Genomic DNA, 25,277 nt, shown 5'->3' with positions numbered 1-25,277 from the left:
ATGACCAATATATATATATATATATTTATTAAATTGTCCATGTCGCGAGATGCAACCGTCGGTTGCAAGACGCAACCAAATGCCCAGTAAAAAGTCCATAATCGCGAGACGCAACCAACATTCGCGAAAAGCAATCGGCAATCGTGAGACGCAAATTATTTCAAAAAAAAATTGCATCTCGCGGTTGCCGGTTGTGTCTCGCGATTGTGGACATTTCACCGGGCATTCAATTACGTCTCACAACAGGAACAATCTCATAAAAAAAAATATAAAATAATTATCAGTGCATTTAAAATGATGTGATCAATGCCTTTGTAGGGTCATCTCGTCAAATTTCCCGACTAACCAGATTCATAACATTTTTTCAGACTTTTTATGTTTGTAATATCTTATACATATACTATTTTCATAATTTTTAATATATATTAATTAAGATAAAAAAAAAAGGGTTACCGCCTTAAAAAAAAATTTATTTTTCTTTTTAAGATGAGAGAAAAGGGATTAATTTCACATGAATCCGCCATTGTTGATAATTATAAGAATCTCAGTTGACTCAAAGAGAAGGAACTGACTGAACTCTGCTTCCAAGATGCTTCGCTAGGATCTACATTGTATTATTGCTCTCTTTGCTCTTCTTGCTGTTCAGGTTTTCTCAATTCTCTTTTCTCTCCATGTACATGTCTTTTTTTGTATGAATCTGTCGATCTACATGAATGTTATACTGATATTACGATTTCAGATCATTTACGTATCAATATGCGTAAAAGGAATATCATATAGAATGATCCAATATCTGTGTATGATTTCTGCAGAATTCTCTTTCGTTTTTGGTTCAGATAGATCAAGTAAGATGTAAATTATACCTTTAGCTGCATCCTTCTTGTTAAACCACAAAATTATCATGTATAACTTTAGATCCTGTTGTTTTGCTAAGTTTTCCTTTAAGAAGCCTTCATTTGAAGTGTGAAGTGGAGCAGAAGTTTCTCTACCTGAAATTGGTAAAACGATTTCGATTTCCTTTTTTGTAGTAAGGAAATTACTGTGCCCTAATTACTGTCCAATTCTAAGTTTTGAAATGATCTAGTAGACATGTCTTTGATTAGGATGATGGAATTTGTAATCCTAAGTTAAAATATACTGATTGACTAGCAAAAACATTCATTGTCAAGTTATTATATGTAGATATTTGGGAGTTTTTCCGACTTAAGCTCTCTGATACCGAGTTAAAAGAAACCCTAGATAGGAGAGTAAATGTTATTGAATGAATTGAATAAATAATAAGGTTAAAGTTTAAAGTTATATAAATTAGACTAATCTTAATCAAACTTAATCTAAAGTAATCTCTTAGTCTAACAAATCTAATATTTATTTACTAAATGAACACTGATTTAAATATAGGAAATCATGACAATTATCGTTAAGTAAAAACAAACTAATAACTATCTAAAGATAATTGATCGTTATCTTTGACATTATAAATTATTCTCGTGGTCGACTTGTTTTATTCAGTGAGTTTCTTGTTAGTTGCTAATATTTTCATTTTCAAATTTGATTTGAATATCACTTCCTTCCTCAATCAGTATTTTGTAATTAGTTTTTGTGTACTTTAGGGCATAACTTCATTATGTATTAGAAATTCAACAGATTTTCTTCTTCATTATATCCCTACATTTTTTAATAAGAATATTTGAATTGTGCAGGACAAGATATCTTGATAAATAAACAGTTTTGTTAGTTGCTTTATCAACTAATTAATGATGGGAGATCCCCAAACGCAGAGGTAATATTACATTTTCTTGATACTCCTTAATCCTTCAAAGAGGATGATTACATGTGTATTATTTGAGGTTCACAATTTGTTTTCTTTGTTCATACTTCTCCAATCATAACTTTTGACGCATATTAGCCTTGGAGGAATTCGTTTATTATCATTTTTTTAATTTGGACAAATTTGTGCAGGATTTCATTGAATGCTGAACAAGGCATGGTGGCAGATCGGAAAGACTATTTACTGAAAAAGCTAATAGATGAAAGTGTACAAGAAATTATTCTCTTTGGAGAAGCTAATGTTGGAAAAACATGGATGGCCAGAGAAATCAGTAATCTTGCAAAAAAGAAAGGAATTTTCCATGCTGTTATCTGGTTGTTTCCTAATTATAACAAGTATGAGAATGATGCTCTTCTGAACAGTATTGGACGTCAGTTATCTATGCTCCATACTCCTGCATCATCTAATGTTGATGATTATGAAAACTCAGAGCTGATCATTGATAGCCCTGAAATACTCAAAAAAATAAGGGCAAAACTTGGAGAGAAGAAGTTACTTTTGGTCTTAGATGATGTGCATATTGAAAGAAATGTAGAAAGTGATGAAAGTGTTGAACAAGATCCTCTTGAGAACCTTATTGATAAAGTGAAATCCTTGTTAAATCCTAATGAGAAAAAAATCAAGGTTTTGATTACCATGAGATGCTCTAATCCCTCTGAATCTCTTAAGCTCCCTAACCCAGTATTTTTTAAGGTGGAACCTATGCACGAGCAAGATGCAACAAATTTACTGCTCTTATTGCTTAGACGAGCAGAAATAAATATCTCACAAGACTTAGCTAAAAGAATTGTTGAAAAGACTTATTGTTTGCCACCTGCAATCATCTTGATGGCGAAGATCTTGAGTTTCTTTCCACATCATGCTTCTGAAGAAGAGTTGTTAACGAATTTGCCAACGACATGTGAATACTCTTATGTTGTAAGTTACTTCCTTACCGAACTATTGCGCAATGGGTATGCTAACTCTTTGCCTGCTAGTGTGCTAATTGATTGCTGTTGGAAAGATAACCACTTTTTTCGTGATCGTAAAAGTGTGCACCATAATGAGTTGATAGCTCATTGGATGCTTGAAGGATATCTTGGTCCGATAGATTTTATGGAGAAGACATATGAGAGGGGACACGATATTCTGCTTGAACTCATGGATTGTCAAATATTGAAGAAAGTTGAGTCTGATCATGTTGCAATTGTAAAAGTACCGATTGATTTGGATGATATCGTGCCAAGTTTGGGAAACAACCGGATGGGTGGATATGGTGGAACTGCCAATCTAGGGTTGGCTAGTGTATTTCAAGTTGGTGATTGGAGAGGAATTGGGAGAATCTTCCAGAAAGATGGTACTATGAAAACAGTTAGCAAGTCTGCTCTATTGGTTGATGGAAACTGTCTTGACAGGGCAGTTGGTGGTGATCTGTTTAAATCTGTGGATGATCTTGAAGTTCTTGGGCTCAACAACCCTACATACAGATCATGGCCCTCCACATTAACTAAGATGCCCAATCTCCGTATACTTTCTATGAGAGGATGTGATTTCTTGCATCAAATAAAATTGGATCTGAATTTTGAATTACTTACTGCTCTCGAGATATCTGGTGCTACCTCATTGAGAAATCTTGCAGATGATTTCTTTGCAAAAATGAAAAAAGTTCGGAGTATCAATTTTTCTGGGTTGCAGATAGATAAATTACCTTCGTCACTGTATGAACTTGTTGAGCTAAGCTGGCTAATTCTTAGAAATTGTTCTAATTTGAAAGAACTACAAAGTTTGAAAAAAATGACCAATCTCATGGTGCTTGATCTTTGCGGTGCTTCATCTTTGGAGAAATTAGAAGACAAGAGGTTCTATGTGAATACAAATATTCAATCACTTAATTTTTCTGGCACAAGGATTACATCATTGCCACTGCTTAGTTCCCTTAAAGCTCTCACTCATCTATTGTTAAAAGGCTGTTCGGAGTTAGACAGACTGCGTGGTATTAGTTCAGTATCTAGTCTTCAAATTATTGACCTTTCAATGTGTACTAGTTTTAATGAATTCCATGACCACTCACTTCAAGGAATTCAAGCTCTCAAGGTACTTGATCTATCTGGAACTGCTGTTATTCGTGTACCTTCCTTGAGCAATCCTCAATATCTTAACTTGAGAGGTTGCAAAATGTTGGTTAACACTTCCTACCTTGATAATATCAAACACATTGAAATACTTGATCTTTCGGGGACAAAATCTACAAACCTTCAGTCCATCTCAAATCTGCGTGATGTTCGTCAGCTGTTACTGTCAAGTTGTTTGTTTCTACAAGAGCTGCCAAATCTAAGTCTGCTTACAAAGCTTGAGGTGCTAGATCTTTCTGGCTGTACTGCTTTGACCATGATACCAGAAAATTCCTTCCTATCTAAGCCCAAGCTTCAGAAACTAGATCTTTCTAAAACTAAGATTAAGAAACTTCCATCCATTTCTAATCTTAACAAGCTTCTTTATTTTTCCCTTGATGGATGTACAGCTCTAGAAAAGATTGTTGTTAACTCCCTGGAAGAAATGAACAGCATACAGTATCTCAATCTTTCTGAAACACAGCTCAAATTGCCATCATCCATGCTAAACATTACAGATCTTCGCGAGCTGTACTTAAGGGAATGCAAGGATATTGTTGAAGTGCCAAATTTGGAGAATTTTACAAAGCTTGAGATTTTGGATTTGTCTGGTAGTGGTATCCGTCAGCTGCCATCCTTAAAGAATCTTAGTAAACTCCGTCAGCTCCTACTTGTAGATTGTTTTAGTTTGTCGAAGTTCCAAATGGAGATAAATCATCTGTTTGGAACAGGTATAGCAGATCTACCATATGATATCTCTATACTAACTCAACTTGAGCAACTTGTGTTGCCCAGCAAGAATAATACTGAAAGTGCTTCTAGCAGTCAGGCTGAGTTGTTGAATCAATGTGATTGGATCATCTCTGTACTGCGAGTAGAAATAAGTGGAGGAGGATATGAACTTCTTCCATCTATTAGTGGCTTTCGATTTACACAGCTTTTGGAGACAGATCCCTCAATGTGGAAAAATATGCATTTTGTTGCTATTCCCCTCATGGAGCCATATGGAAGTAATGTTCTGTCCTTCAAACAAGATAACTATGCATTTAGAGATATTTATTTCAAGACCCGACACTTTAATGTTGATTCCTCTGATGCGAAATCATTGGAGATTCGTGGATTCAAATGTTTTCCTGTCGAGATGGAACCAGTCATGCAACTTGCTGAGTTTGTATTTTTAGTCGACAATACATTTCAACCTAAGCTCTCATATTTTAAAAATACAAAAGGTTGTTGGATTGAGAGATGCAAAAACATATGCCAGGTATTTGATTGGGATGGGGAAAACCAGATTACTGACCTCAAGAGAGGATTGGAGGTTTTGTGGGTGTCTAATACATCTGATTTGAAATACATTTGTAATCTATCTGTGCTGCCCAAGTTCATTGAAAACCTTACACATCTTTACCTCGAATCTTGTCCAAATTTGTCCTCAGTTTTCTCTACATGTCAACCTCCTGTAAATCTGAAAGTGCTTCAGATTAAATTTTGTGATGCCTTGGAAAACATATTGGGACAAAAGTCTGAAGAACCTGAGTTCCTTCATCTCGAGATTTTGCATTTGTGGGAGCTACCGAAGTTAGAGAGAATAGGTGGAAAATTGCCATCCCTAAAAAATAAGATAATTGAAATGTGTCCGAAACTGCCCCCGGAATTAGAAGCCAGTGTTTCTGAAGATCAGGTTTTGTCATAAACTTATGACTGTGTTTGCAAAATATGGTCAAGTTCCATCTATTGAAATTCAGGTTATTCTTTACTTCTCATTTTCCACATCAAACAATACAAACTCTTTTCTCATTTTCAAATAACTAGCTTAATGACATTGCTAACTACATATGTTATAGATAATATCTGATCCGGATCCAATTTTCATTCTTTACTCAACGACAAAGAAAATCTATATTGATTGATTGTTTCCACGTTTTGGCTCTTAACTATGTTTTCAACTTGTGATCTTGTAGATTCTTATCCAAGACTTGTATCATTTGTGTAGGGTTGGAACATTCGAGGGCAGAGTAATCTTCTGCCTCTCTTACCGATTCTTTAAGGTATTACGTTCTTCGATTCTCATTTAAAGAGGTGTAAAGGAAGAGCCGTCTTTGATGTTGGTGATCCAAAAGTTAAAAAGATGATTTGATTTAATCGTGTAATTAGTTTCATCTCAATAATGAATACTCCAAATAATGTGTGGTAAGACTTAAAAAATTGTAATTTTATGTATTTGTATAGGTAAATCTGATTATGTTTTGATCACAACTAAGTGTTAAGCTAATCATATATACTTTAATTTTAAGTTATACTATATTTAAAATCTTCTTGTATTATAAAAAAAAATGATAATAAAACATATTGTTTTTCTTCTTGTTTTTCTTTAAAATATTCTGAGGTATGATTTGGTCGATTTGACAAGACAAATGCTATCATCAAAGCTAGCCAAGTAGGTATATTTAAAAGTCATGACAGCCTTCTAAGACAGTAAATATATTGTCTCCTGCAATGAAATAATTGTTAATGTGGGAGATATTAGTTTAAATTTCACTGAGACAGAAGAATATATTTGGGCTCAATTTTTTATACTTCATAAATTTTCAAGTTTAAACAATTACATTTTTAACCATTCAAAAGGGTTATTTGACAACTAATATTTTATTATTATTACAAGAATTATATAAAATATTTTTTATATAAAAAATGAATGAAAAATAAATAATTTTTATCAAATATAATTAATTTTAATTTTGACAAAAAATTATATTAAAATAAGTTCTAGGTATTTTTTTATATAATGAATTCGTTTTCATTCAATTCAATTAAAAGTTACATTTACACCAAAACAAAATTTAAAAAAAAATTGTCAATAATAATATAAAATTAAAATAAATAATCTATAATTTAGGTATCAAATTGTATGAACAATTTATAAATAAAATTTCCAATTGAAAATATTTAACTATTGTGCATATTTTATGGTCCCTTCTTCAAAGATTAACTCATTTAAAATCCTTAACAATAAGTATTAAAATAGGGCAAACCGAATGAACCAATGAAGGAACAAATAAAATAGTGTCGAAATAATCTCTATTAAATATTATGCACAGCAGTTAACATTATCTTTAACCGAGAGTTGATAAATCATACAAATTATTTGTTAAACTGAACGTACAAGTAACAAACAGTCTACCAATGGTTATGATTATGAATATTGTTCGGATTAAAAAAAATTGAGATAAAAAATATAATCCGACTAAATAAAATACCGATAATGGCACGCCAACTTAAATCAGAGTAATGAAAATAAAAATAAAGCACATCCTAATATTAAAAATTTGAATTTATTTTGAAGAGAGAAAAAAGTCTTTAATTTTTGTAAAGAAGAAAAGAGAAAAAATTAAGTTTATAAGATTCAAATTGGCATAAACAACTACATTTATAACAATATGTATAGTGAATAATATATGATGGAGAATTGAAACCGGGTAAACAAAAATGTGATTCCATATTATAAAAATTACATAATATATAACATTTAAGTTGTTGTATTTAGAAAGAAAAAGTGATTAAATGGAGTTACTCACTTCTAGCTAGTATGAAAAATTATGCAAATTGACAAACATTATGTAATTCAAGTAAAATAAAAATATGTATACATGATTCCGCACTATATTAATCATATTCAGAATTATTACCATAAAAAGAAACATAGAACAAAAACATGTCTTAAGGATCACTAAAATATTCGGGAGTGTTGAATCTAATAAAATCTAGGTAAAGAATACTAAAACAAATAGGATAATGAATAGAAAAAACAAGAAAAGTATCATCATCATCTGACCCTTAGCTCCAGCCTTCTTCATCACCATGCCCACCTTTTTCTGCATACATTATTATTAGATAATGAGAATGGCCAATTTTATTAGGAAACTAGCACTACTCAAACACTATTGTGACCTCCCAATTCAATTTAAAGCGGTTTTAGTGGGCATTAAACTTGAGAACTTCAGTATCTTACACGTGATTGTTTCCACTTGAGCTACCATAATAATCTTTATACCAAATGAGTATAAAAAATTACACTATAATATGGATAAGGAAAAAAAACACTTATACTTATCGAAAATAAAAATAAATCCCTTTCAAGTTTGATTTTGGTGATTCTTCAGTTTGATCGTTATTGTGTCGATAAAATACATGTTCCCAAAATGGTTAAAGGAGAGAAACCAAAGTCTTGTTTGATGTGAGCTGTTTGGGATTATTTCCAAGAAAATCCACTATCCAAACTATATCATGTATGAGGGACGAAACCAGAAATTAAAGTTAGGGGTTCAACTGTTGAACATAATGTAAGAAAATATTTCTAAAAAAATACACTTGAGGAGAATCCAATACAGGGCAGAATATACACTGTTCATCTTAAAAACCACTAGATTATTAGTATATTATATGTTTAAAATATTTGGATACATATTTTTTATTAGACTTAAGTCCAGTTACTCCAGTACAACCCTTACATAGATCCGCCGCCCTGATGTAATCTACAATCACATCAACCAAATTATCCAAAATAACTCACTTCTTACCCCCAAAAAGGTTATTTGGAAATAACAAGTTAGGTTATTCAAATAACCCCAAATCAATCAAGACCCAAATAGAATTTCATAAGAACAATAATTGTCTCATAATCCAACTATAGAACAAAAACTATCCTACAGGAAAAACTTGTATGATCATACAATTCCATCCAATGCATAATACACTGAAGATGAGACTATTACTAGCATAGAAAGTTGGAAATTAAATTTGAGTATGGGTGGAAGAGAGTTCACCTGAACAAAATCAAGGCGATTGGAAGTACTTTCCATTTCCATTCCCAAGTCACCAATAATATTCTCCTATTACATCAAAAGTTAATAAAATCTGTCAAATTATCTTAAATGCAATTTATCAAATCATTTAGGATTAGATTCATCAGAAAATGCTTAAGCTTTGAAGAAGTCATAAAACTCACCTGCGCAAGAAGTTCTTCATGTATTGTAAGACCAACACCTCCAATTCTCTCCACACTTGCACTAAGTGCATCAAGCTCTTCATCCTGTTGCCTGTATTTGAGATTAATTTCAAATAATTTATTATTCAATCAACAACCTACTCATCAATCGCATAATTCAAATCATCAGCCAAAATACCTACTTTTCCTTTCAAAAAAATATTAATTTTTAATTATATATTTATACCTAATGCCTTTTTAATCCTGATTTGTAATCATCTACATCAAACAAGGTTACTTAGAAATAACCACTTGGTTTTCAAATAACCCTAGAAAATGATCATAAGTTCATAAATACAGCTAACTATATGGACAACAAGTTTAAGAACAATTAACTCTTTTTTATCTCTTAGATATCTCAATCTCATTTGAAAACAGAACTTATTCAAACACAAATTCATAAATTTATAGGCGGTGATCCAGATGCATAGGAACTACCTTATGAGAAGCAATTGTCGATCAGACTCTGATGATATGAGATCATCGTTATTGTTATTCGCCGAGGTGTATTGGTGGGTGCTCCTCTCATTCTGCTGTGAATTGGGTAGTCTCATCAGTTCACGACGCATCCCACTCAAATTTGAGGTTCTTGTACCATCCAATTCTTTACCAGCCAGTAAAGTCTTCTTCACATTTCCCACCTAATGAAATAATTCATTACTTTAGAAAAATCATTCAACATTTAAAATATATTTGTACATAATCAATAAACGTGGTACCTGAATGCGAGCAGTGCTTGTCCATCTCCTCCTTTTATCAAGTTCCTTTTCATCAATGCCATACCAAGCAGGATCTCTTGCCGACACTGATATCGCCTTGTCCAATTCATCTACCTTCCTATCAAAAAATTGATTCAGCAAAGGACATACAAGTTTCCCAGTCTGATTTTTTTATCCAGAGTTTTTTCCTTCGAGAAGGTTACCACAGCATCAAACCGCCATAACCCCCCACTCCAATTTCTTAGTAGGAATCTAATCTAACACCTTAGCCTCTTAGTTAAAGACTCTTACCACTCGAGGTGAAACTAATATAAAATAATCCACTATTCAATCAGCGATCTACTCGTCAATCACATTATTCAAATCATCAACTAAAATACTCTGTATTTTAAAATATATATTATAATTTCATTATATATTTATAACTAATGTGGTTTGGTTTGCCAAGTCTGGAATTAATCAAGAAAAAACATATAAAGTTGAAAATTGCATTGAATACAAACTTGACAATGGGAAAAGAAACCAAATGCTATGATGGAGAATGTCATTCCTTGCCATAGTTTGGAAGAAATACCATAAATGTAAGCCATATGTTGATATCTTCTTTTATATACTTGTTTTGGTATAAGTTTTTGTGAAGTTGATTAATATACAATACAATCTAACTGGAAACGAATCCATGAAAATTCTGGATCGTAATCTTGATATTGCCTCAATCACATTTTCATACTAAACAGGGAAAAAATTCAATTACAAATCTGTTTGGCAATTTTTTCGTTGTGATCATGATTGTGAGATAGATTAAGACAAACTAGTTTCCAAATAGGCTAACGTATATCAAAGATTTGGGTATTTACCTGCCACACAATGCTCTCACATCCAACAAGCAGTTCCTTTGTCAGGTTTTGTTGCTCTTGATTGCCTAAAGGAATATGCTCCCATTGGCGAAATGTAGACAGCAGCTTATCAATCTGAGAACCATAAAGCCAAAGAGAGACAGTATCATGTGCCCTAACAAGTATTGTTGACATTTAAACGAAAACATTGATGTTCTACCCTTTCCATTAAATTTTCAGGATCTAAAACTACAAATGAACCAAGTTGAACATGAGTAGGTAGATGTTTGTCTGAGTAAAATCTCATTAAGGTTCAGCAGCTCAGTAAGAGAGCATTCAAGTCCAACTAAGTTTCTAATAACCCAAGCTTGATAACTGCATTACTTGGCCACAAAGCTTGTGAGCAAATTCATAAGATATTAACAATATAATGATAATTAAAATGGTCTAATCGTAAGCTAATATTTTTATGAGTTAATTACTGGCATGCTTCACAAATTTATATTTAAATTACTTCTATAGTAATTCCCCTTTGACTGTCTTTTTTGTGCTAGGAGAAGTAAGTCAGCTAAGCAACTAATCAAGTAAGCTAGTGATTCAAATGCTATACATAATAAGGAAAAAAAGGTAAATTTATATATGAATGTGAATTGGGCAAAAAATACCCATGCACTAATAAAGGAGCAAAATACATATGACTTTTATTAATAAGGTTAAAAATCAACCATTTGTTAAATAAAATGAATTTGTATTACCATTATTTACATTCACTGAATTGGTTACATTTACTCAAATTATGTGAAGAAGGGGGCAGCCAGTTAGGAGGCCACAAAATTTGGATAAACAAAAAACCGTTATTTACATTGATAAATCTTATTAAATCTAACATATGGTTAATTTTGTTTACTCCTATATTAACACATGGGTATTTTTTCTCTGAATGAAAAGATTTATGTATAAGGACACCATTTGAATATACATGTGCCGATTCGCATAAAGAGAACATCAAAACTGTACTTGATATACTGAAAAATTCAACAGTCCATCTGATGCAGAATTGAGTAAAATGCAACTGTTTGATATGGACAAGGCGAAAATTCAAGGAACGGTAGGGTCAAATAATGTAATTAATCAGATGACTAGCTGTAAATTAACTGGAAATTATAAAGTTCAGCCCGTGGATTTAATCAATAGTAACCATGGGTATAGAATAACTAGCTTTTGGATGTGAATGATACAATAAGTGTAGGTATGTAAATAATAACTCTTTACTTCCCCACTCCAGAAGAGTCAACAAATATCCTCGAGACATTACAAGGACCAATCTTACAAATGGCTAGGCTGCTTAAACATGAACTAGATTTGGTAAGAGAGAGCAATTACAAAACCAAAAATAAAACTTACAGATTCTTGAATCTCCTCCTTGACAATGTAAAATGGATCCTGAGCAGAAGACATATTCTGTCAAGTTATATAATTAGCACCTGTTGATGTCCAAAACTAATGAGAAAATATTTGAATAGAAAAAAAGGAATGCTATGTACTTATACAAACCAATATGCAACATGTCAAACTTTTCCAAACTCTGATAAGAATGGAAAAGCACATATATCCATCACAAACCTATATAAACATTTGCATCTCCAGTAACCTATAACACTTCATTTTAAAAAAATCTTTTGAACCCGCAAAAATATTCAAATGCTGAGTTCTCTACAACTTGACAGAAAACAGACCTTCAAATTTTCCACAAAGATCAATGAGAGCTTCGAATTTCATTCTGAAACCCATTTCAGTATCCAGATAGTTTCACTGAACTAAAAAGAATCTTACACTTGAATCGTGATAGGAAACTAGTACAGAGTCAACCCTCAAAAAGAATTCAAACTAGGACAGCCCTTGGTATAAGTTGCAACAAGAAACATAAATAAGTATCATAAAGATGATAGGTACAATGAACAGCTTCAAAATTATATTCTCTTATCAGATCATATTTCAACAAGTAAGAAAGATTCCCCTGTTTTCGTATTTTGCTTGTATGCATTTTGACACCTTTGTGGGTGACATTCTTTTCATTTCAACAAAATTGAAACTTTGTTACAAAAAAAAAAAAACAAATTATCTGTTTTAACTCAAGAAGGATCCACAATATTTATAACTCTCTGAATCGAGAAATCGAGAGATGAAGAAAATGAATTATGTTATAAGCGAATGTTTTAAGTTAACAAGATAACAAATATCGGATACCCATTAACCTAAAATCTCAGGACAATCGTAATTTGGGATATTGGCAAGTTTCCCTTACAGTTCGTGAATTGACCAATTGCGCATCATAAAGAAGAGATTCGAGAAGTTACCTTTAAAAATTCAAATTCGATTCATGGTGATAGATCTTCCGCTATCACCGTCGAGTAAGTTGATAGAGAATCGAAACTGGCAGGTGTTTTGGAACCTGTATCCAGATCTAAATAGAGGGTAGAGAGAGAGAGATCTGCTGGCGAATGGATCCAAGTATCAATGGCGCATATTCATTATGCTGATTCAGTCGAAAAAGGAATACTTTGGAGTTTGGAACATGGAAAGGTCTTGTTAACCTATTTGGTTTCATATCAAAATAGTTTACACATCCTAAGTTCTAGTTTGGGTTCGAGCCATTAAGCGATAAGGTGAGATTCGAGCCCGTCAGGTGACAAGTTGGGATTCGAGTCATGCGATAAATTATCGCCTAGTTAAATAGTTAAATGGTTAAGTGTGTTTGTATGTGTTAGACTTTAAACTATAACCGAGCCTTTTGAGTTCTTTAATTCAAGAAACAAGTTCTTGATTGTTGGGACCAGGGACGGAATTCAATACTCAAACGCAGCAAACATAAAATGAGGAGAGAATTCGAGGTTAAAAAAGAAGAAACCGAGGTGAGAAGAGAATACCACTAGTATACACCTAGAGGTCCAAGAAAAGGGGGTGAAGGCCGAGAGATAAATTAGAGCACCAAGTTCCAAAAGATTCAATTCATAGCCCCAAAAGTGGGTGGGCATCAGCATTTAAAGAGGCTGAAGTACCCAAGAGTCGGTTACAAATTTGTTATAACAACTTACAAAATAACAGAATTCGGTTTTAAAGAAATATAAGAGAAGATAAAAGATGAATTATTAAACAGAACATAAAGTTGGCCCAATTGATCCGTAGGACCGAGGAGGGTGCGCTTTCTTATTCTTGGATCGTAACATCATCTCCCCCATCAGAAGTTCGTCGACCCCGACGAAGAGAGTGTTGTCTTGTTTGCCTCCTTGCTGCTAGCATTTATAGGCATTGAATACTTATAACTTCTGCATCTTCTCAAGTTTGGTCTTCTGTTTGGGCCCCATCCCAATTGATTAGCAGCTGTTTTTTCATTTTTCCTTGCACCATTATGTCTTGTTCACCCACAATTTTTTCGGTCCTGTTTGGTTATGTGCTAAGTTGGGGAATATTTTCAACAGCAGCAGGGGTACCTTTGAATGATTTTAATTGCGAGACATGGAAGACATTGTGTATTCTGTTGTCGGCTCCGAGTTCCAGCTTGTAAGCAACTTCCCCAATCCTTTTCAACACTTCGAATGGCCCAAAATACTTTGGTGAGAGCTTGTGGAATAACTTCTGGACCGAACGTTGTCTATATGGTTGTAACTTCACCAATGCCCAGCTACCCACTTGCAACGTGACATCTTTTCTCTTCTTGTCCTGCTGCTGCTTCATACGATTCTGGACTCTTTTCAAATGGAATTTTATGAGTTGGAGTGAGGCTTCCCTGGCCGTTAGCGATACATCCACCTCTTCCACTCTCGAGTCACCTACTACATACAGTGTGTGGACTGGGGGGTATCCATATATGGTTTCGAAAGGAGTTGTTTGTATTGCTGTATGAAAATTAGTGTTATACCACCATTCAGCCAAAGGCAACCATTGTACCCAATCTTTCGGTGTTTGGCCAGCCATGCAGCGTAGATAAGTGACCAAGCATTTGTTGACTATCTCGGTCTGGCCATCCGTCTGGGGTGATAGGCTGAAGATAAAGCTTGTTTTACTCCTTGTATACTTAAAAATTCCTGTCAAAAGGTGCTTAAGAACACTTTGCCCCGATCACTGATGATGGTTGTTGGCATTCCGTGAAGCTTGGAAACGTTGTCCACAAATAATTCAGCTACTGTCCGGGCAGAAAAGGGGTGTTGCAAACTCATAAAGTGGGTCATCTTCGATAATCTGTCAACTACCACAAATATAACACTTTTACCTTTTGACTTAGGCAAGCTTTCAATGAAATCCATGGAGACTGATTCCCAGAATCGATTGGAAATTGCTAAGAGCTGAAGCAGACCCCTATATGCTGAGTTATCAGGTTTTTTTTTTACAAACTTCACAAGTTCGGACAAATTCCCTAATATCTTTAAGCATTCCTGGCCAATAGTAAACAAGCTGCATTTTCTTCTGGGTGACCAGAGTCCCCGAATGCCCCCATTCTGCTCCCAAGTGCATGGCTGCAATTAAGGTATTCTGAGGTCGTTATTCTTTCCCACCACCAGCCGGTCCCTTTTCCTCAATAACCCATGGTCGTATGAGCATTCTGGGTGAGAATCAACATTAGCAAGAATTTCACGAATGACTTTGGTTAAGTTGAGATCTTCTTCATAGCTTTCCCGAATTTGTTTTTGGACAGCAGTGTGATAGACCGAAATTTCTGCACATTGGACACCTGCTACCCGCCTAGACAAAGCATCTGCCACCAAGTTTTCTTTTCCCCTTTTATATTGAAAAACAAAGTCATATCCCACCAATTTATAGAGCCATTTCTCTTGAGCCGGGGTTTGAACTCTTTGTTCCAGCAAGTATTTAAGAGCTTCATGATCGGTCTTTACAATAAATTGCTTGTACCTAAGGTAAGATCGTCACTTCTCCACCGCAAAGGTTAAGGCCATCAACTTTTTTTCATATGTGGATGATGGTAACTTTTCTGGTTCAATCGCCTTGCTTATGAATGAAATTGGTCGGCCTTCTTGCATTAGAACTGCCCCTATACTAACTCCGCTTGCATCGGTCTCTACTACAAAGGGAATATTGAAATTTGGAAGCGCCAGGACCGGAGGGGAAAGCATACGCTGCTTCAACAATAGAAATGCATCTTCAGCTTCTTTATTCCATTCAAACTGACCTTTTTTCAACAGGGTCGTGAGTGGTCGTGCTATGGAGCCGTAGCCTTTTATAAATCTTCTATAGTATCCGGTCAGACCAAGGAACTCTTTCAATTGCTTAGGAGATTCTGGAACTGGACATGTGCTCATTGCTTCTAACTTTGCTGGATCCGTGGCTACACCATTCTCGTCAAGGATATGGCCAAGATAGGAAATTTGCTTGCACCCAAAATTACATTTCCCCCTGTTAAGGAATAACTCATTATGTTGCAATATTGAAAGTACCTTATGTAGGTGCTGGATATGTTCCTTCCAGCTCGGGCTGTATACTAGGATATCATCAAAAAATACTAGCACAAACTTCCTTAAAAATGATTTCAGGGTCGAGTTCATTAAGCTTTAAAAGGAGGACAGTGCATTGGTTAGGCCGAAGAGCATCACCAAAAACTCATACAGGACTTCGTGAGTACGGAATGCTGTTTTGTGGCAGTCACCTGGGTGCATCCTTATCTGGTGGAATCCTGAGCGCAAATCGAGCTTGGAAAAGAACCTGGACCCATGCAATTCTTCCATTAACTCTTCAATGACCGGAATAGGAAACTTATCCTTAATGGTTGTTGAGTTGAGCCGCCTATAATCAATACACATTCTCCATGATAAGTCTTTCTTTCGGACCAACACCACAGGGGCGGCAAAAGAGTTGTGGCTTCTTCTTATGACTCCCCTGTCCAGCATATCGTTGACCAAATGTTCAATTTCTGTCTTCTACAGGGCGGGATATCGGTAGGGACGCATGCATACAGCTTTCGTGCCTTCCTTTAATGGGATGCAGTGATCTTGTTTCCTGGCGGGTGGTAAGTTCTCAGGTTGTTGGAATATTGGGCTGAAGTCATCTAGCATTTGCTGAAGGTCTTCAGGAATATCATCTGGTGGCCTTGTAGAGAGCGAGAAAAATTGTGCTTCATTTTCACTTCTTAATTGGACCATGGCAGCAACATTGCCTTTCTTTAATAACTTCTCTAGGTGATCACCCTTCATTAAATTGATTTGTGTATGGGGTATGCCTTGCAAGACCGTGGTTATCCCTCCCCTTTTAAAAGAGAGTGTTAATTTTTCAAAGTCCTATTTTGAAGGGCCTAGAGTAATCATCCATTCGATTCCCAGCACAATATCATACCCTGTCATTGTCAATACCTTCATATTTGCTTGATAAAGCTTACCTTCCATAGACCATTTCAGATCTTGGCAGAAACTAGAGCATAGAATGTTAAAGTCGTCTGCCACTCGGACCGAGAGCACTTGGGTGGGAAGTATGTCATGGCTAATGTTCTTCATTATCCTGCTATTAATGAAGTTATGAGTGCTGCTTCTATCAATTAGGATCACGACCGGTAGGTTCCCAACTTTACCAAGAATCTGGAGCGTTTGAAAGGTTTTAGAACCCATTAATGCATGTAAGGATATGGCTAATTCTTCCACTGCGTCAGGCTGCAAAAGGGAATCATCAAGGTCTACCTCCGGAGCAGGTTCTTGGAGACTTGATGCGACTTCTTGATCATTGGCCGAGACCATGAATAACTTTGATTTACACCTGTGGTTTGGTTGCCATTTTTCATCGCAAGTGTAGCATAAGCCCTTCCTTCTCTTTTCATCCATTGAGACCGGGTCTAATTGCTTAATATGGCCCTGATTTGCACTCGAAGAGGACCCATATGATGAGCTCGGCTTGATGTATGGGGTTCTGTTCGTGCTTTGCCAACTTGGTTTGACGTTGCTCGGATTGGGCAGTAGTGGTGGCTCGGCGATGTACAAATTCCCATTGCTCATTAAGGACCGATACGTTGCTTCTTGGACTTTAGCCATGGACATTGCTTCGTTTAAAGAATCTGGGAATCGCAACCTGATGCAGTTCGCAATATCTTCCCTTAGACCAGACAAGTAGCAATCTATGACATATTCTCTTGGCATGTTGTAGATTTTTTGAGAGATCGACATATATTACAGATTATAATCTTGAACCGACCCAACCTGTTTCAGATTCATCAACTGTCTCATTTGAGTGTCGTGTATAGAGGGTCCGAATTGCGTCATAAGATCTCTCTTGAACACGTCCCAAGATAGGGCCTCCATATGGTCTCGATTCTGTAGATAAGATCCATACCACATTCTTGCTTCGCCAGAAAAGTGAATGGTACAATTTCTAGTTTCGTGGCATCCCTAGCTTTATCCACCCTAAAAAATTGCTCAGTAGATATTAGCCAGCCCTCGATATCCGACCCATCAAACCGAGGAAAATTGACCTTGGTTAGCCGAGTAGGAGGAGCATAGTGTTGGTCGCGGTTCTGGCCAGGGTGTTGGGGCCTAAATGGTGAATGACCGTGGCAAGAATTATCTTCATAGGGTCTGTGGCGGGGTTCTTGCACATTTCCAGATGCCCCGCTCTCAAAGGATACCATTCTTTCTTCAGCCGCATCAAATCGTCGGTCTATGGCAGCTTGCATCGCAACTGTTTGTTGGGACAGGTTTTCAATAAGGGCCTTGAGCGCATCCATTTCTAATTGCTGGCGAGTTTCTACCATGTTGAGAATCGGCCAGCTCTGATACCAATATGTTAGACTTTAAACTATAACCGAGCTTTTTGAGTTCTTTAATTCAAGAAACAAGTTCTTGATTGTTGGGACCAGTGACGGAATTCAATACTCAAATGCAGCGGACATAAAATGAGGAGAGAATTCGAGGTTAAGAGAGAAGAAACCGGGGTGAGAAGAGAATACCATTAGTATACACCTAGAGGTCCAAGAAAAGGGGGTGAGGGCCGAGAGATAAATTAGAGCACCAAGTTCCAAAAGATTCAATTCATAGCCCAAAAAGTGGGGTGGGCATCAGCATTTAAAGAGGCTGAAGTACCCAAGAGTCAGTTACAAATTTGTTATAACAACTTACAAAATAACATAATTCGGTTTTAAAGAAATATAAGAGAAGATAAAAAATGAATTATTAAACAGAACATAAAGCTGGCCCAATTGATCCATAGGATCGAGGAGGGTGCGCTTTCTTATTCGTGGATCGTAACAGTATGCTACATACTTTATTCACTTTCTATTTTTTTTAAATAGTTTATACAATTTTGTTAGCCGAGTAGGAGGAGCATAGTGTTGATCGCGGTTCTGGCCAGGGTGTTGGGGCCTAAATGGTGAATGACCGTGGCAAGAATTATCTTCATAGGGTCTGTGGCGGGGTTCTTGCACATTTCCAGATGCCCCGCTCTCAAAGGATACCATTCTTTCTTCAGCCGCATCAAATCGTCGGTCTATGGCAGCTTGCATCGCAACTGTTTGTTGGGACAGGTTTTCAATAAGGGCCTTGAGCGCATCCATTTCTAATTGCTGGCGAGTTTCTACCATGTTGAGAATCGGCCAGCTCTGATACCAATATGTTAGACTTTAAACTATAACCGAGCTTTTTGAGTTCTTTAATTCAAGAAACAAGTTCTTGATTGTTGGGACTAGTGACGAAATTTAATACTCAAATGCAGCGGACATAAAATGAGGAGAGAATTCGAGGTTAAGAGAGAAGAAACCGGGGTGAGAAGAGAATACCACTAGTATACACCTAGAGGTCCAAGAAAAGGGGGTGAGGGCCGAGAGATAAATTAGAGCATGATAGAAAAATTAAGTAGATTAATTTTGGAACCGGCCAGACAAACTAAACAGAAGTTAAATTTCATGTGCAGGTACTGAACAAACCGGAACCAGAAACCCTGCATCAATAACCGGTCGCTACCACTTCAAAGAAACCGGCTTCAAGTGATCAAGATAAATGATCACAGGAACCGGCTTCACTCTCTTAAGCAACCGGTAAACGAAGGACAAAAGATTTCACTCCAACCGGATCATAATGCACAAGACACAGAAACCGTAAAGTACAGATCAAAAGTCAGAAGATTCAAATCTCAAGAGTGACGTACCATGACGGAAGAAACGTGTCTCGAAAGAATAAAAGAAGATCGGATCCGATCAGAAGCATGGGAGGAAAGCAATGATGCCTTGGTGATCCGATGCTGACGACCGGAAGCGGATGTTCAACACGTGTATCAATATAAAAACCGGCTATGTCATCATCTGTTCAGAGTCACCTGCATGAATGCCAGGTGTTGAGGAAGTTGAAGCGTGCAAGCAATCTTCCTGCAAACAGGCGTGATGACGATCAACCAATCCAGAAGAGAGAGAAGAAAGTAGCCGTTAGCTACTTTCAGCTATAAAAGGAAGACGGATCGTCTTCATTAAATGCTAGTTCTGCAAGTGACGGATTACGAAAACAAAGTATCAAAGCATTAAATTCTAGAGAGATAAACAGTGTTATATTCTAAAACCGGTTTGCCTAAAACCGGAAGTCATTTGTGTGTAATTGTGTTGAGTTGTTGTATTACATCAAAGAGTGAGTTTGGTGTAACCGGCGAGTAGCGAAGTTGGGCTCGACCGGAAGTGTGATTGTAACTCTAAAGAGTTAGTGGAGATCCTTCTCATAACCTGAGAAGAAGGGGTGACGTAGGAGGGTTTGCTCCGAACATCCATAAACAAATTTCCTTGTCTTGTGTTCTTTCATTCGCTTTCATTTCCTGCTGTCTTACTGTAAACCGCAAACCTATCATACGTCCAAAACCGGTCACTCACCTTCATTAAACACCCTCCTTCTTAAACATCATCTAAAAGTCGCAAACGTTGCTTCAACCTGAAACAGACATTTCCGCCCTTGAACCCGGTTCAAGAGTCTGTGACAGGTTGTGCAGTGCTGAGAACGGTTTTAGTCTTTAACCGGACTATCACCAAGTTGTGTGTTGTGTAAGCGGCCACCCTTACCGAAACCGGAAATCACCCCGGTCCTCCAAGGGCGTCCCCGATCCTAACAAGTGGTATCAGAGCGAGGTTCTTAGCACTCAAGCAACCAAAAATGGTGGGAAGCATGACTCACAGCGACAAGCCGCCAATGCTAAACAGCGAAGCATTTAGCAGTTGGAAGAAACAGATGTATTTACATCTGATAACGCTAGATGATGAGATGAGCCGAGTCCTGAAAGAATGACCGATCAAGATCAACAAGGAGGAAAGCCAGTGGACGAGTGAAGATCGGAGAAGAAGTAACCTGGACAACCATTGCATGAGGCACATCTATAAAGCCATAGATAACAACACTTTGAACAAAATATCAGAGTGCGAAAATGCGAAGGAAGCCTGGAAAACGATCATCCAGATCCACGAGGGAAACGAAAGAACCAAGGAGAATAAAATCTTGGTGGCTACGCAGAAGTATGAAAACATAAGGATGAAACCGGGAGAAAATATGAAAGAATTTAGCAACCGGTTTACCAGCGTAGTAAGCGAGCTTCAGACACTTGGAAAGAAGTATGACAACTGAGAAGTGATCATCAAAGCTCTAAGATCTTTGCCAAGCACGTGGGATATCAAGACCATGGTGATGAGGGAATCAAGCACCCTTGGGCAGATGAAGTTGCATGATGTGTTTGAGGACTTGAAAGCCTACGAATTCGAGATCAATTCTCGGATTGAAGATGAAACATCTACATCAACCGCAACAAGAGCTTTAGTCACATCGGTGGAACCGGCGGGTCCAGTATCAACCGCACCGGCTCCAGTCAAAAACACTGATCAAATAACCGACGATGTGATGGCGATGCTAGCCCAGAAATTCGGGAAATTCATGAAGAAGAGCCAACCACCATCTAATAATGATATTAATTATAACTATGTAGATAAATCAAACAAAAGATGCTATAACTGTGATGGTTTTGGACATTTCAGGTCAGAGTGTAGAAAACCAAGAAGAGATGACAGAAAACCGGAAGGAAACTATCAAGGGAATAATATCAAAGCAACCGGTATCAGGGAAACAATTATCAAGGAAACAATTATCAAGGAAACAATTATCAAGGAAACAATTATCGGGGAAACAACAATAACCAACGAAACGATTACCGAAGAAATGATGATCAACATGCTAATGAAGGAAAGGAGATCCAAAAAGCTCTCATTGCATCCGATGGTGGAAGCGAATGGGCATATTCCGACAATGAAATTGGTGATTAAGAAAGATGGCCGGGTGCAGGCCTATGCTATGCAAATCGTTAAGATTCTTGAGTTCCTTAATGTAGAACTGGGTGAAGGCATACCGCTTCCGATCTCCAACATTTTTGACTCTGAGTCAGTGGCAGAAAAACCGGAGAAGACAATCAAACCTAAAACCTCAAAAACAAAATCATATAAGGGAGCCAGTTCATCGGTTCCAGTTGAAGAAGAAACAAGACAAAGGAAACCGTCAAGAAAAGCGGTTGAGGCAGAAGCACCACCAGAACCGAAAAGGAGGAAGAAGGTAGCTGCAAAGAAGAGTGCAAAGAAACCGGCGGACTCCGAGAAAACGCTTTCCTCGGACAATCCACCAGAAAGAACCGCAGATGTTTTTCAGCCCACTCCAATCAACACCGTCGTCCCAACTCCCATCCCATCCGATTCTCCAAAGCAAACCGAATCTTCGGGGAGCGAGGAGAACAAGTCAAGCTCAAAGGAGGAGGCAGAGGGAAATATTCACTCTGCAACCTCCAAGTCACCAAGTAAGCAAGCCGAAGAGGTATTAGCCGATGTGGGCTTGAATACCTCAGAAGCAATTCAGAATGTGGTCCAGGAGATCACAAGAGAAACCGAAGAAGACGATGTCTTTAGTCGTCGAAAGCCAGATAATCAGGTTGAAATACCTGATCCAACAGAAGTTCAACCGGTCGATGAGACGACCAAATTAACCGAAACCGCATCTCCGGCTCAGGAGGAAAACATTGAAGAACGGGAACCTTCCGGTTCCGCAGGAGGCAAGACAGCTCCAGAAGGTCCATCTCAGGTAGACAAAGGCAAAGGGATTCTTCTTGAAGAAGCAACTGAAACCGGAACGGGCACATTGCAAATCGATCCTCAGACTGAAACCACAACCGGAGACGAATATCCATACACCTTAGAGCAAGAAAATGAACTGTTTGATGAATTTATTCAAGACATGAACAAGGGTGCAAGTGACGCACTAGCTCCATACATCCGGTGGGTGAAGCTCCGATGCGAGACCAAATTATCCGACATGCTTCCAGGTTTTAGTGGAAACAGGCAGTGGGACGCACTTGTCAAGCTAGAAGAGATGGCACTCGAGTTAGCCAACACCAATCTAATTCAACCGGCGTTCTCCAAAGCTCCGGTAATCCTTGAAAACGTTCGGCTACAGGCAGTTGAGAATGCCTTTCAAGAAATCCAAGGAAAGAATCTAGAACCGATTGAAATGAAGATGGTAGAACGATTTATTGGAGTACGAGAAAAGCTTGTAGAAAGTTTCGATCGTCTTGACAAGAAATGGTGGGATACTTGCCAACGTCAATTCAAAAATCCTGAGTTATTTCAGAGTAAGCCTTTCTTTATAACTGGTGAAACATCCGGCACCTCTGAAAACTTGGAACAAGAAGCCCCTCAACCGGCTAAAGCTCTGGACATCGATCAAATCAAGCAAGCAGTGGTGGAAACAGCTGATTCATGCCTTGGGAACTTTAAAGCAGTAACCGACGAAAGAATCTCAGTGGCTGAAGATAAAATGGTAAACTCTCTACAAACCATGATGGATACGACAATGCAAACAACTGTTAAAGCCATGATTGCCGAGTCCGTCAAAGCTGCAACCGCTCCACTGATGGACATGCTGCAAGCAATGGCAATTCAAATCGGAGAAATGTCCAAGGTTCAAATCGGATCAACCCAAACTCAAATCGAAAAAGATGCTGAAACCGCAAGGAAATTGCAAGAAGAAGAGATTGAAAGAGAACGGCTACAGAAGGAACTTGAAGATAAAGACCATGAGCTTGCCCAACAATGCAATGAAGAGGAGCAGGCTAACGCTCAGGAACCGGTACAGGGTCAATCATCCCACTCCATGAGTACAAGGAACAAGAACAAGAAGAAACGAAGTGCCATTAAAAACGTGATGAAGCGGGCAGAACTGAAAACAGCCGAACCGGTTGCGTTAAATGCGGAACCGCTTGATGAGGAAGAAGAAGAAGATCCGGAGGAACTCAACAGACGGAAAAGAAGGATAACCGGAGAATCCGCAGCAACTCCAAGCTTCAGACCTCTGACTGTTCCACCTCCTCCACCGCCAAAGCCAATTTGCGCCAACTTCAACCTTAAGAAAAAGATCACCGGTCATCCAAGTGTATGGGCCGGTGTGCTGATCGATGCCGATAGACGCTCCAGAGAACACAGAGCACGGCAAGAAGAAGCAAGAAGACGGTTGGAGAAAGAACTGGAAAAAGAGCAAGACAAGGGGGGATCATCCAAGCCCTAAACTCTATTTCCATAATTATTTTGAACAATTATGTTTTTACTGTGTTTCAGAACTTGGTTACTTTGCTATCCTTATGTTTTTCAAACATAATTTCTATGTTTTTCAAACATACAATCTTACCTATTTTTCTTCAAAACATACATCAAACTCATGTTTTTCAAACACGTTTCTCTCAAAACAAATTTTTAAAACCGGCCACACATTACAATTTTTGAATATTTATTCTAAATAATCAAAAAGGGAGAAATTGATAGAAAAATTAAGTAGATTAATTTTGGAACCGGCCAGACAAACTAAACAGAAGTTAAATTTCATGTGCAGGTACTGAACAAACCGGAACCAGAAACCCTGCATCAATAACCGGTCGCTACCACTTCAAAGAAACCGGCTTCAAGTGATCAAGATAAATGATCACAGGAACCGGCTTCACTCTCTCAAGCAACCGGTAAACGAAGGACAAAAGATTTCACTCCAACCGGATCATAATGCACAAGACACAGAAACCGGAAAGTACAGATCAAAAGTCAGAAGATTCAAATCTCAAGAGTGACGTACCATGACGGAAGAAACGTGTCTCGAAAGAATAAAAGAAGATCGGATCCGATCAGAAGCATGGGAGGAAAGCAATGATGCCTTGGTGATCCGATGCTGACGACCGGAAGCGGATGTTCAACACGTGTATCAATCTAAAAACCGGGTATGTCATCATCTGTTCAGAGTCACCTGCATGAATGCCAGGTGTTGAGGAAGTTGAAGCGTGCAAGCAATCTTCCTGCAAACAGGCGTGATGACGATCAACCAATCCAGAAGAGAGAGAAGAAAGTAGCCGTTAGCTACTTTCAGCTATAAAAGGAAGACGGATCGTCTTCATTAAATGCTAGTTCTGCAAGTGACGGATTACGAAAACAAAGTATCAAAGCATTAAATTCTAGAGAGATAAACAGTGTTATATTCTAAAACCGGTTTGCCTAAAACCGGAAGTCATTTGTGTGTAATTGTGTTGAGTTGTTGTATTACATCAAAGAGTGAGTTTGGTGTAACCGGCGAGTAGCGAAGTTGGGCTCGACCGGAAGTGTGATTGTAACTCTAAAGAGTTAGTGAAGATCCTTCTCATAACCTGAGAAGAAGGGGTGACGTAGGAGGGTTTGCTCCGAACATCCATAAACAAATTTCCTTGTCTTGTGTTCTTTCATTCGCTTTCATTTCCCGC

At 37.5% G+C, this 25,277-nt stretch overlaps 2 protein-coding genes across 3 annotated transcripts; one reads left to right on the top strand and one right to left on the bottom strand.

Moving 5' to 3' along the window:
- The first annotated feature begins 1,685 nt into the window (after positions 1-1,685).
- On the top strand, positions 1,686-6,171 carry LOC124941934 (putative disease resistance protein At4g19050). Its single transcript, XM_047482319.1, has 3 exons — positions 1,686-1,780; positions 1,960-5,663; positions 5,880-6,171. Exons 1-2 carry the CDS (start codon positions 1,755-1,757, stop codon positions 5,609-5,611), a joined length of 3,678 nt encoding a protein of 1,225 aa, XP_047338275.1. The 5' UTR covers positions 1,686-1,754; the 3' UTR covers positions 5,612-5,663; positions 5,880-6,171.
- A 1,420-nt stretch (positions 6,172-7,591) lies between these two features.
- On the bottom strand, positions 7,592-13,085 carry LOC124943983 (syntaxin-61-like). Of its 2 annotated transcripts, none has more exons than XM_047484440.1 (8): positions 12,875-13,085; positions 11,922-11,978; positions 10,539-10,652; positions 9,682-9,795; positions 9,401-9,603; positions 8,924-9,014; positions 8,742-8,807; positions 7,592-7,790 (listed from the first exon to the last, which is right to left on the bottom strand). In XM_047484440.1, the coding sequence occupies exons 2-8, from the start codon at positions 11,973-11,975 to the stop codon at positions 7,680-7,682; spliced, it is 753 nt and encodes a 250-aa protein (XP_047340396.1). In that variant the 5' UTR covers positions 11,976-11,978; positions 12,875-13,085; the 3' UTR covers positions 7,592-7,679. The 2 variants fall into 2 exon arrangements, with proteins under 2 accessions (XP_047340396.1, XP_047340395.1); XM_047484439.1 differs by having other exon boundaries at positions 11,922-12,001; positions 12,875-13,084.
- Between the last annotated feature and the right edge of the window lie 12,192 nt (positions 13,086-25,277).

Source organism: Impatiens glandulifera, chromosome 6, assembly GCF_907164915.1.
Source record: "Impatiens glandulifera chromosome 6, dImpGla2.1, whole genome shotgun sequence".
NCBI classification, from domain to species: domain Eukaryota; kingdom Viridiplantae; phylum Streptophyta; class Magnoliopsida; order Ericales; family Balsaminaceae; genus Impatiens; species Impatiens glandulifera.
The sequence above is the reverse complement of the archived record's forward strand: the minus strand, read 5'-3'. Positions and strand labels throughout refer to the sequence as shown.